Source organism: Ooceraea biroi, chromosome 10 (assembly GCF_003672135.1).
Source record: "Ooceraea biroi isolate clonal line C1 chromosome 10, Obir_v5.4, whole genome shotgun sequence".
In the NCBI taxonomy this organism is placed as follows: Eukaryota; Metazoa; Arthropoda; class Insecta; order Hymenoptera; family Formicidae; genus Ooceraea; species Ooceraea biroi.
In genome coordinates, this window is record NC_039515.1 from 9,379,119 (window position 1) to 9,391,700 (window position 12,582).

Below are 12,582 nucleotides of genomic sequence, written 5' to 3' on the forward strand. Positions count from 1 at the left end.
ATAGCACATTATAGGACTTGCAGAACCGTTGATCACTAATCGCCATGACGTCAGGAGTTGACGTGCGGTAACACGTATACAAAGAACCTTTTCATCGGTCCGATCGTCGCACTCCCATCTTCTCGCAGGCTTGTCGCCAGAATGTCCAAAAGAACGCGAATCACGTGTTCCCGATTGTTCAGGATGTCAACGGAATTTTGTCGAGTGGACATACAGTAAGAAGTCCGGCTTCGTTTAGTCGTGTTCTTGCAGTCCTGTCAGATATGTCGACTCGCTCGTGATGCTTCTGTACAGTGTCCATAAAGGCGTTGTTGCATTGAAGTCGAGAAGGATTTCTCCTTCGCCTATCGTGCGATCCGTTCGTGGCGGACGATTATAGCTTTTGCGATGATCATGCAATGACATGATGCAACCGCCTTTCAGATACCGCGTGTTTATCACAGTGCGTACTTTTTGTGCGAGGCATGAGAATATTCAGAGTAATGAATCTCTATCTGAATCTTCGCCGGCTTTGGCGCATTATGAGAGCAAACAAGTTTCACCCTTACAGAATGTCTGTTCACCAAGCGTTGAAGTATGATGATTTTCAACAGAGACTTGCATTTTGCAATTGGATAAGACAGCAACCACCTGATTTTCACCTTAAAATTTTATTTTCTGACGAATGTACATTTAAAAGTGACGGATCTAATAATACTTGGAACTGTCGTTATTGGTCACAAGTTAATCCCACTGGTTGAGAGAAATAGATCATCAACATGTGTGGAAAGTTAATGTTTGGTGTGGCATTATTGGAAGTCAGATCGTAGGTCCTATTTTCTTTGAAGAAAATCTAAACGCTGATAGATATTCAGCTTTGATAGAGACAGATCTTCCTATCTTACTAGAAAATCTTCCTCTGCAATTGCGCTTGGACATGTGGTTTCAACAAGATGGATGCCCGTCGCATACATCGGAGAGTTGTTCGTACAATACTAAACGCTATGTTTCCCAACAAATGGATAGGCAAATATGGTCCCATCAATTATCCGCCCCGATCACCGGACCTCACCGTTTTAGATTATTATTTTTGGGGAGGATAAAAGATTTGGTGTACCATGAACGTCCGACTATAAGGGACAATATGATCCTTAGGATAAGTGAAGCAATTCGATCTTTAGGTGCTGATGAGATTCTTCGAGCAACTAATTCCTTCCAACGCAGAGTAGATATGTGCATCGCAGAAACGGTGCTCACTTTGAACACTTTGCTTGAACAAACATACTCACTCACTCAGAAACGTTGTTAACCCGTTGGTGCATAATGTCCCGTATTTGGGACAGCTATTTCAGTTTTTTTTAAATGCTTTTACGTATTCATAATTGGTTTGTGTAACATAGTATTTGGTATCACTATGTTTATTAATTATTTTTCCGTTTTTTTGGCCGTACCACTGAAAACATTTTAAAAACATTACAATTTTTTAAATAAGAAAAAACATGGAACTAGAAACTCGCTACGTCCTCGTCGTTAGTTCTGGATTATGTTAAGAGCGAGACTTTTTTATTTCAAAATGTAGTTTTTATTTCAAATACATGTCAAGGTCAATGGAGGCATTTTCAGAAAACATGTTTCAGACAAAAGTTGTTCCAATTAATTGGTAGAAGAAGATGATATAATAAAAAATGGGAGTTTCCATTTAAGATTTTAAAGTTGACCTTGAGACTTCCTGCATAACTGCTGTCAAGGTCAAATATGTATCACCATTTCATGTAATTGTTAAAGCCCTACAACTTTTGATTAAAACATTTTTATCTGTCACGCTCAGTTATCAAAATATTCGGCATGTACGGGTGGTCTCAGACACCCTGTATATATATACAGGGTGTCTCAGACCTACCGTATCACCGGTTAATGGTAGATTCCTGAGGTGATTCTGAGACGAATGTTCCTCTTGCAAAATGTCGAGGGTGGCGTAGTTTCGGCGCTACGAAGGGTTGTAGTTATCCTATCCTTGTGTAGAATTTTCCCGCGTTCAATGACAGTGGGTCGAAGGGTCCCGCGCATCGCGCACACTTCAATTTGATCTTAATTTTTTCGCGGCTGTTCAAATTGAAGTGTGCGCGATGCGCGGGACCCCTTCGACCCACTGTCATTGAACGCGGGAAAATTCTACACAAGGATAGGATAACTACAACCCTTCGTAGCGCCGAAACTACGCCACCCTCGACATTTTGCAAGAGGAACATTCGTCTCAGAATCACCTCAGGAATCTACCATTAACCGGTGATACGGTAGGTCTGGGACACCTTGTATAACACATAATACATCTATTTCACGTCCTATCATGATTTAAGACATCGCGTGGAGAATTCTAAATTGTAGTAGTGAAAAGTAAACCTACAACATGCCGGATTGCGTACAAATATACAAATATACCGTGATATTAACCGTCATCGCCATCTTGGTTGTTCATACCCTCTCTGCCCCTCTGGCTTCACCCCCGCGGACATACACTCCATCCAGTTATTCTTACATCCATGGGTCTAAGGGTTATACCATAGACATAGTATATCTAGAACGCGCGTTGAGGAGTGGGGATAGAGGCTCACGTAGAAAAGGACGCACTCTGTTTCGTGGTCGTGCGTTCTCTTTCGTTCTCGCGCGAACGAGAGAGAACGCACGACCACGAAACCTTTTTTACGTAAACCTCTACCCCCACTCCTCAAATAAAGGCAAACACGCGGTCTAGATATACTATGTCTATGGATTATACTGTGTAAAAAAAGTATAGAACTGTCATGAAATATGTATTGAATCGTATTTCTCACTGAATTTTCTCTCAAGCGAGAAAATTGATAGTGTATCTTATTTCACATTCATACAACTTCATGTCAGTTACAGTTCGGTCACCGACGAGATATTCTTAAGGTGATCCTGGAATGACTAGTGAAACACGTGTTGCCATTTGCACAAAAATTACAGTTAAAATGCTTTTTACAAAAATTTGGTAATTTGTACGCACAAAATTGCGGCGGTCCGCACTCGGGATAAAATAAAGGAATATAATGAAGCTTTTCGAAATGACTTTAGAAGCGTTATAAAAAAGAAAGGTGTATTCTCCTGTATTCTGTAAAGGATAATAGAAATCCAATATTGGCTCTTGGCCAATATGTACGCCTTTTGCAGAAAAAAGTTGCGTCATTAATTTAAAAGTAGATAACTTATTATTAATACAAGAAAAATAGATTTACAAATTAATTTACAAATTAATTTTAAATTAACTAAAATGTTATATGTTTCGTAAAAAGTATTCTGTTAGTATACTTTTTACCTTGTTAACAGCAAATACATGTATATTAAAATTAAAGGAAGAAAAGTATTTTTGCTATAAGGGTGCCGTCACATGGAGCGTAACTTGCGTAAGCGTAATATACGTAATCTAGTAATTTTAAAGAAGTTACTTACAAGGTACCAGGGTTGGGAATTTTAGCGCTGCGAGCAGTTTTCTACATTTCCTACGTATAAAAACGTATAATACGTTTAGAACATGTATAAAACGGATCAAACGGATTAAGTGTGATATTCATAGACAGGCCATATTTAAGGTTTATCTACAAATACTCTACGGCTCATTTCATTGGCTACAGAGCATCTGAAGATAACTTTAAGTAAATATAAGGCCTGTCTATACCTCAATATAGTTAGCAGACAAATATGATAAATCTTATTTTTTTATTGCAATCGTTTGGGAATCGTTTGGGAAAGTTTAGGAAACAACTTTCAGAGTTTGGGAAATAATAGTTTTTTAATAATTAATGAAAATTAGTCGAGTGTATAGTTAGCAGACATCATTCCAAATAATTTCCTTTTTCGCTTCTTTCAACGCCAAATCATTTGGGAAATACGCCTATAATGTTTTCAGAGTTTGGGAAATAATGATTTTCCCTCAAAATCGAGTTGAAAGTCATCACCCAGCGTGCAGTATAATCTAGGGAATAATCTAGGGACTTTTTGACTATAGGCTATATAATGGAAAAACGTTTATAATCTTTGATATTTCTCATTGTTTTCCATTTCAATAATTTGGGAATCGTTTGGGAAAGTTTAGGAAACCACTTTTAGAGTTTGAGAAATAATAGTTTTTTAATAATTAATGAAAATTAGTTGAGCGTATAGTTATCATTCCAAATAATGTTCTTTTTCGCTTCTTTCAACGCCAAATCATTTGGGAAATACGCCTGTAATGTTTTTAGAGTTTGGGAAATAATAATTGCATCTCAAAATAAAGTTTCATGTCATCAACCAGACGTCAAGCCAAAACTCTAGGGATTTTTTGACCATAATCTATATAATGGAAAATGTTTATAATCTTCGATATATTTCATTGTTTTCTAATGTTTTCTATTGCAATCATTTGGGAATCGTTTGGGCAAGTTTAGAAAGGCACTTTCACAGATTGGGAAGCAATAATTTTTATAATTAAGAGGATCCTGGAGTGACTAGTGAAACAGTGTTGCCATCTGCACTCATACACATACAAAACTTACAGTTGAAATGCTCTTTATAAAAATTTCGCAATTTGTACACACAAAAATTGCGGCGGCCACCACTCGGGATAAAATAAAGGAATATAATGAAGCTTTTCGAAGTGACTTTAGAAGCATAATAAAAAAGAAAGGTGTATTCTCCTTTACAGAATACAGAATATATATAAACTTTCTTACTTTAATATTATTAATTTTTTATACTGGGAAAGTATATGCTTGGGTGGAAGAGCACGAGGAGACGGGCTTCGCCCGTCACTTACTATTCTTCCACATAAACAAAATAACAAAACTTTCAGAAGACCAAAAGTACTGCGTGGAAGTTACAATATAGAACCTTGCTTTGCGTGGAACCTCGCTTCACATGAATTGAAAACCTATTTGGAATCGTACTAATTATACTTGCAATGCAAATTAGTACGATTCCAAATAGGTTTTCAAGTCATGTGAAACGAGGTCCCACGCAAAGTAAAGTTCTATATTGTAACTTCCACGCAGTACTTTTGGACATACCCAGTCAGCCAAACCTGCGAAGAACAGACATTGGCAAAATCTGTTCAACAAAATATGTGAGCAGAGAGGCCACAGATTGGGTACAAAATCCACCCAGTAAGCACACTGTCAGCAGTATGCCGACAGATTGGCAGCAGATATGAAGCAGAATAATGCAACATATCCGGTACCATCTGTGTCCGCATTAAGCTTGTATTCTGCCAGCAGATCTTGCTTATAACATGATCTGACAGCAGATTGGCGGTAGAAACTGAACAGAGCCTGCCGACATAACCTGGCGGCAGAAATAGAGCAGGATCTGCGCAGTGTAGTTGGCAGCAGATTGGCGACAGAAACCGAACAGAGCCTGCCGACATAACCTGGCGCCAGGTTGGCAGCAGAAACCAAACAGGATCTGGAGCTTTTGACACTATTCAAATTTACACGGTTAGGGAATATGCGTTTTCCCTCCGCACCGCTAGGTGGTGAACATGTTGAGTTCTTACTCGACGTTAAGATTTAGCCTGACAGTTATATAAGTTAATATACGCGTCTTGGCATGATAATATTAATTTTTCTAAGAATTTTTGCACTTGCGGCACAGGGGTTCTCATGGACAACGTCCACACACACCGCAAGCAATCTGAAGGCATTAAATTTGCCCATTTAATCAAATTAAGTATTGATTAAAAAAACAGATTACTTTACAATAGTGGACCAATATAAGAAATTAATTCATACCCCACATAAAAAATTAGATTTATATTGTTAACCAATATTGCTCCAATAAATTTGTACTACTACGGCACTTTCTCGCAGAGCCTGCTCGATTTCTGCTCCCAATCTGCTGCTAACTACACTGCGCAGATCCTGCTCTATTTCTGCCGCCAATTTGCCGCCAGGTTATGTCGGCAGGCTCTGCTCGGTTTCTGTCGCCAATCTGCTGTCAGATCATGTTAGCAGGATCTGCTGGCAGAACACAATCTTAATGCGGACACAGATGGTACCGGATCTGTTGCATTATTCTGATTGAATCTGCTGCCAATCTGTCGACATACTGCTGACAGTTTGCTTACTGGGTAGTTTGTTTGCGCGCGCGCGCGCACACACACACACACACCGAAGGGGGGGGTGGGTGGAAGACACTTTTTTTCATGTCTTTCCGTGTCGAAATAAACGGTGTTCAACTGCACGGTGCGCAATTGAACAGTTTGGAATTTTATTTTTACTTTTCTGTTATAGAAACTCTTGTCAAGAGCCGGTAGAGCCGCTAATTGGAGATGGACTTGAAGAATAAACGGTGTTCAACTGCACGGTGCGCAATTGAACAGTTTGGACACCGTTTATTTCGACACGGAAAGACATGAAAAAAAGCGTCTTCCACCCACCCCCCTTCGGTGTGTGTGTGTGTGTGCGCGCGCGCGTGCGCGCAAACTATGTCCAAAAGTACTGCGTGGAAGTTACAATATAGAACCTTGCTTTGCGTGGAACCTCGCTTCACATGAATTGAAAACCTATTTGGAATTTAATTTACATTGCAAGTACACACGCGTTTAATTTCGCGCACTTTGACGTCATCGCGCATGCTCAGTCAGTGTACGCTACGCCGTAGACCGCCGGTATGACAGATTTCCTAACCCCGAAACTGTCATTTTTCAGTAGGTGATAACTTTCTTTCTAGTTGAGAGCGACGATTTTCCTTCTCGCAATCGTATTTTTTCATCAAAATAAACGATATTGCAAAGTTAGAAGGAAATCGGTGAGGAGGCCCGTCTCCTTAAGTATTACCAAAAACTATTATTTCCCAAACTCTAAAAGTGGTTTCCTAAACTTTCCCAAACGATTCCCAAATTATTGAAATGGAAAACAATGAGAAATATCAAAGATTATAAACGTTTTTCCATTATATAGCCTATAGTCAAAAAGTCCCTAGATTATTCCTTAGATTATACTGCACGCTGGGTGATGACTTTCAACTCGATTTTGAGGGGAAATCATTATTTCCCAAACTCTGAAAACATTATAGGCGTATTTCCCAAATGATTTGGCGTTGAAAGAAGCGAAAAAGGAAATTATTTGGAATGATGTCTGCTAACTATACACTCGACTAATTTTCATTAATTATTAAAAAACTATTATTTCCCAAACTCTGAAAGTTGTTTCCTAAACTTTCCCAAACGATTCCCAAACGATTGCAATAAAAAAATAAGATTTATCATATTTGTCTGCTAACTATATTGAGGTATAGACAGGCCTTATATTTACTTAAAGTTATCTTCAGATGCTCTGTAGCCAATGAAATGAGCCGTAGAGTATTTGTAGATAAACCTTAAATATGGCCTGTCTATGAATATCACACTTAATCCGTTTGATCCGTTTTATTGCACAAATATTGGGAGGAAGGAAAATATCAAAAAAAATACGAAGGTACAAAACTTTGTGCTTATTGCACTATTTGCAAAAAAACAATTCGACATACTGTTTAAAGCAGATTAAGAAACCACAGGTAAGTAAAATACAATGAACATTAAAACTTATTAAACTTTTTCTTTGTTTAGTTGTATTTGGAATTTTATTTTTACTTTTCTGTTATAGAAACTCTTGTCAAGAGCCGGTAGAGCCGCTAATTGGAGATGGACTTGAAGAAGTCATGATGATTAGTCACGATGAGAGCGATGCAAATGCGTCTGTCTCTGTACGTACTAAAATTATTAACTAATAAATAAAAAAAATCTTCCAATATCATGTATTTATATTATTTCTCAGGTTATGTTGAACGGAATAAACGAAGAAAACACGGATGTACGGCAGCTTCTTCATCAAATACTATTTCAAATATTCAGCTACTTGAACGTTCAATTCTGATGCCCATTGATAACAACAACCAAAATCACATTTGCTTCGTTGTTTATTACTATTAGGTTATCTCGCTTTTGAACGTTTTGACATATTTAACTATGGTATTCATAGACAGGACCTCAATATAGTTAGCAGACAAATATGATAAATCTTTTTTTTATTACAATCATTTGGGAAAGTTTAGGAAACAACTTTCAGAGTTTGGGAAATAATAGTTTTTTAATAATTAATGAATTAATATATTAATGAAAATTAGTCGAGTGTATAACACTCGACTAATTTTCATTAATTATTAAAAAACTATTATTTCCCAAACTCTGAAAGTTGTTTCCTAAACTTTCCCAAATGATTGTAATAAAAAAAAGATTTATCATATTTGTCTGCTAACTATATTGAGGTCCTGTCTATGAATACCATAGTTAAATATGTCAAAACGTTCAAAAGCGAGATAACCTAATAGTAATAAACAACGAAGCAAATGTGATTTTGGTTGTTGTTATCAATGGGCATCAGAATTGAACGTTCAAGTAGCTGAATATTTGAAATAGTATTTGATGAAGAAGCTGCCGTACATCCGTGTTTTCTTCGTTTATTCCGTTCAACATAACCTGAGAAATAATATAAATACATGATATTGGAAGATTTTTTTTATTTATTAGTTAATAATTTTAGTACGTACAGAGACAGACGCATTTGCATCGCTCTCATCGTGACTAATCATCATGACTTCTTCAAGTCCATCTCCAATTAGCGGCTCTACCGGCTCTTGACAAGAGTTTCTATAACAGAAAAGTAAAAATAAAATTCCAAATACAACTAAACAAAGAAAAAGTTTAATAAGTTTTAATGTTCATTGTATTTTACTTACCTGTGGTTTCTTAATCTGCTTTAAACAGTATGTCGAATTGTTTTTTTGCAAATAGTGCAATAAGCACAAAGTTTTGTACCTTCGTATTTTTTTTGATATTTTCCTTCCTCCCAATATTTGTGCAATGGTCTACCTCCTCGATTAATGATTTATATTGTAAATGAAATTGTATTGCGGTATTTATGGATTTATGGTTAGATTACACAAACAAGAAAATATACCACCGATTTGAAATTGAACAACACTGCAAAAATGTCGGAGGATTTGGAAAAGCCCCAGGTCCCGGAAAGGCCCAGCGTAAGACGAGAATTGAAAAAGGTAGATTTAATAAATGTGTCTGCAAATCACGTTAAAAGCAGGGGGTCTATTACGTATCTCTTCACGGAGTGAAAATGTGAAAAATGAGCAAATTTACTAGAATATTTATAATTTAATTGGTCAACACCTAGTGAATTTGCTCACTTTTCGCATTTTCACTCCGTGAAGAGATACGTAATAGACCCCCAGTTCAGGCTCTCACCTCTCATGACAGGAAGGAATATCACCAAATGCATATGGTGGTGCCACTTTACGTATTATACAGGCTGAAACCTAGGACGTACTATACGTAGTTTCCTTCATGTATGAAACCCATGTATAATACATTGTGTATAATACATGCCCAACCCTGCAAAGTACGCTCTTCTAAAAGTCGCATTCACATGGAGCGTACTTTGCGGAATTGCGTATAATGCGTACGTTGGTACAACCAATCAGAGTTAAGAGTTTCTGTTGTATTCTCTAACAGAAATACTAAACGAATTCGTGATTGGTTTTCATAATTTACACGTTAGGCAAAGTACGCCTCATGGGGAACCGGTACTCTGTGCATAAGTATGTGTGAGGCGGAATGTATGTGGCTCGAACCGGTACCCACGACATTCACACGTACATACATGCCATTCCAAACCTGATTCACATTAATGGCAAATGTAAAATTGTAAACAATTTGATTTGGATTAATGGAAATTTTAATATAGGACTACATGAAGAAAGCAAATAGACATAATCTTTACGTTGCAAACAAAATTAACAAATCTCTTTCTAAATAGATTAATATAAAATTTCAACAGGAAAAATATTACAATATGAGATTTATTTAAACTTCATAAGCTATACAATGATACAGAAATCAAACGTACATTATGATACCTATATAACTTGCTCTTTTTACACTTGCTTTATTGTAGAACGAAATATATTGGTGAAAAGAAAAATAAAATACAAATTGCAATCCCGTGCTTCAGCCCATCGCTCTTACGCAATTCGCAGAGATTGATACTTAATCGTGATAAAAACATTATTAGCACACGTCGTACATTAAATTCTTCCTTAGTCTATTGAAGAGAGGATATTCGCGATACCATATGATGTCTCCCGACTGCTTTGCAACAATTCCCGTATAAGCACCATGCTCTCTCGGTTACCCTTGACGTCCAACTCGGTTCTCATATTGCGAATTCGCCATTCCTGAACGCGCGGTCTGTAAGCGCCGACCGTAACGTTGTTTGATCTCACGGTGTTATTCGCGGACGCGTTATCGACGAGCTGTTCGTCGGATCTGTAACTGTCGGAGGAATCGTACTCCAAGACGGGATCTGTCGACGGGACTTTCTTCTTCTTGTCATCAGTTTGCTTCTCCATTAGCTTGTAAATTAAAGCCATCGGAAAGGGTCTGGCGGGAACGTGAATCCTACGTGCCAAACCTACCATAAGATGCTGCTATGTGGGCAATATCGAGATAGACATTACCGTTTGATCGATCTTCGTTGAGTAAATTCTCTCTCCTAATGTTTCCCACTGTAAACTGTGAATACCTAAACCGAAACAATATTTCGCTTTATAATGCATTTTAATTAATGCTTTGATAGCAGATATTTGAACAAATTATATCAGTTTTTAAAGTAAGTTTAAAAACGTTATCAAAGCTTAAAATCGTAAGAAGGATCATTAGCTTTTTATATCTCAAAATGAAGCTTCTTGAAAATTGTTAAGATTTCATATGAAAAAGTTTTATTTCATATTTGCAACTAACATTTTCTGTATTATCAGCTTAATATACAATCAATTAGCCTATTAATATACAGCTATAACCTTAAAAGTTTGTATTGACAAAATCGTAAGCAAGTGGATTGAATATAATAGAACGCTATAGCTGATATAATAAATTCTATATAACGATAATTATTAACTTACCCTGATTTGATCCTTATTCATGTTTTTGTTTAAACTTTTTGTGTACAATACACAATATCCTTTTTGTAACACATAATAACACGCACGGACTGGCACGAACACGCACTAATACACATCCATTGGCGTATCTTCCGCTGGAAATTGAAATCGACGTAATAACAAAACGACGTAACAGCGTAAAATAACTAGGCGGAAGTTTTCTAGTAACTTCAGGTTACGCTTACGCAAGTTACGCTCCATGTGACGGCACCCTAATAGTATTACAATTTTACGAATGGACGTACATATTGTTGCTCAATGGAAACCGCGAGAAGGTGGTCTCTTCCATCAGGAGGAAATGAAAAAAACTTTCTTTTCCTAATATTGCAATAATAAAAATTGATGTAATATTAAAGAAAAGAATTTTTGCATTTCCAAATAATGTGGACAGAATAGGATAGGTAGGGAGGACAGATAGGAAGAACGGGTAAGTAGAAAAAAGGATAGATAGAAAAGATAGAAAGAAAGGATAGATAGAAAGATAAGATACATAGAAAGAAAGGATGGAAGAAAAGATAGATAGAAAAATAGAAAAAAGATAGAAAGCATAGATCCCAGTAAGCAAACTGTCAGCAGTATGTCGACAGATTGGCAGCAGAATAATGCAACAAATCCGGTACCATCTGTGTCCACATAAGATTGTGTTCTGCCAGCAGATCCTGCTAACATGATCCGACAGCAGATTGGCGACAGAAATCGAACAGAGCCTGCTGACATAACCTGGCGGCAGAAATAGAGCAGGATCTGCTTAGTGTAGTTGGCAGCAGATTGGGAGCAGAAATCGAAACAGGCTCTGCGAGAAAGTGCCGTAGTAGTTACAAATTTATTGGAGCAATATTGGTTAACAATATTAAATCTAATTTTTATATTGGACATAGATTAATCTTAATTTGATTAAATGGGCAAATTTAATGCCTTCAGATTGCTTGCGGTGTGTGTGGACGTTGTCCATGAGAACCCCTGTGCCGCAGTGCAAAAATTCTTAGAAAAATTAATATTATCATGCCAAGACGCGTATATTAACTTATATAACTGTCAGGCTAAATCTTACGTCGAGTAAGAACTCAACATGTTCACCACCTAGCGGTGCGGAGGGAAAACGCATATTCCCTAGCCGTGTAAATTTGAATAGTGTCAAAGCTCCAGATCCTGTTTGGTTTTCTGCTGCCAACCTGGCGCAGGTTATGTCGGCAGGCTCTGTTCGGTTTCTGTCGCCAATCTGCTGCCAACTACACTGCGCAGATCCTGCTCTATTTCTGCCGCCAGATTATGTCGGCAGGCTCTGTTCAGTTTCTCTTCCAATCTGCTGTCAGATCATGTTATGAGCAGGATCTGCTGGCAGAACACAATCTTAATGCGGACACAGATGGTACCGGACTTGTTGCATTATTCTGATTGAATCTGCTGCCAATCTGTCGGCATACTGCTGACAGTGTGCTTACTGGGTGGATTTTGTACCCAATCTGTGGCCTCTCTGCTCACATATTCTGTCGAATAGACATCCTGACACTTTCATCGCTGCTTACCCGTCGCCTTCCTATCGACTATCATGTCTTCAGACAA

The 12,582-nt window shown here is 37.5% G+C and overlaps 1 protein-coding gene across 1 annotated transcript; it reads right to left on the bottom strand.

The window, feature by feature from the left end:
* Nucleotides 1-9,862: 9,862 nt before the first annotated feature.
* LOC113562721 lies at nt 9,863-11,084 on the bottom strand. Its single transcript, XM_026972902.1, has 2 exons — nt 10,981-11,084; nt 9,863-10,601 (listed from the first exon to the last, which is right to left on the bottom strand). Exon 2 carries the CDS (start codon nt 10,495-10,497, stop codon nt 10,117-10,119), a length of 381 nt encoding a protein of 126 aa, XP_026828703.1. The 5' UTR covers nt 10,498-10,601; nt 10,981-11,084; the 3' UTR covers nt 9,863-10,116.
* Nucleotides 11,085-12,582: the final 1,498 nt, after the last annotated feature.

Excerpts from the sequence above, each read along its gene's own strand:
- LOC113562721 (XM_026972902.1), bottom strand. The coding sequence starts at position 10,497 with ATGGTAGGTTTGGCACGTAGGATTCACGTTCCCGCCAGACCCTTTCCG.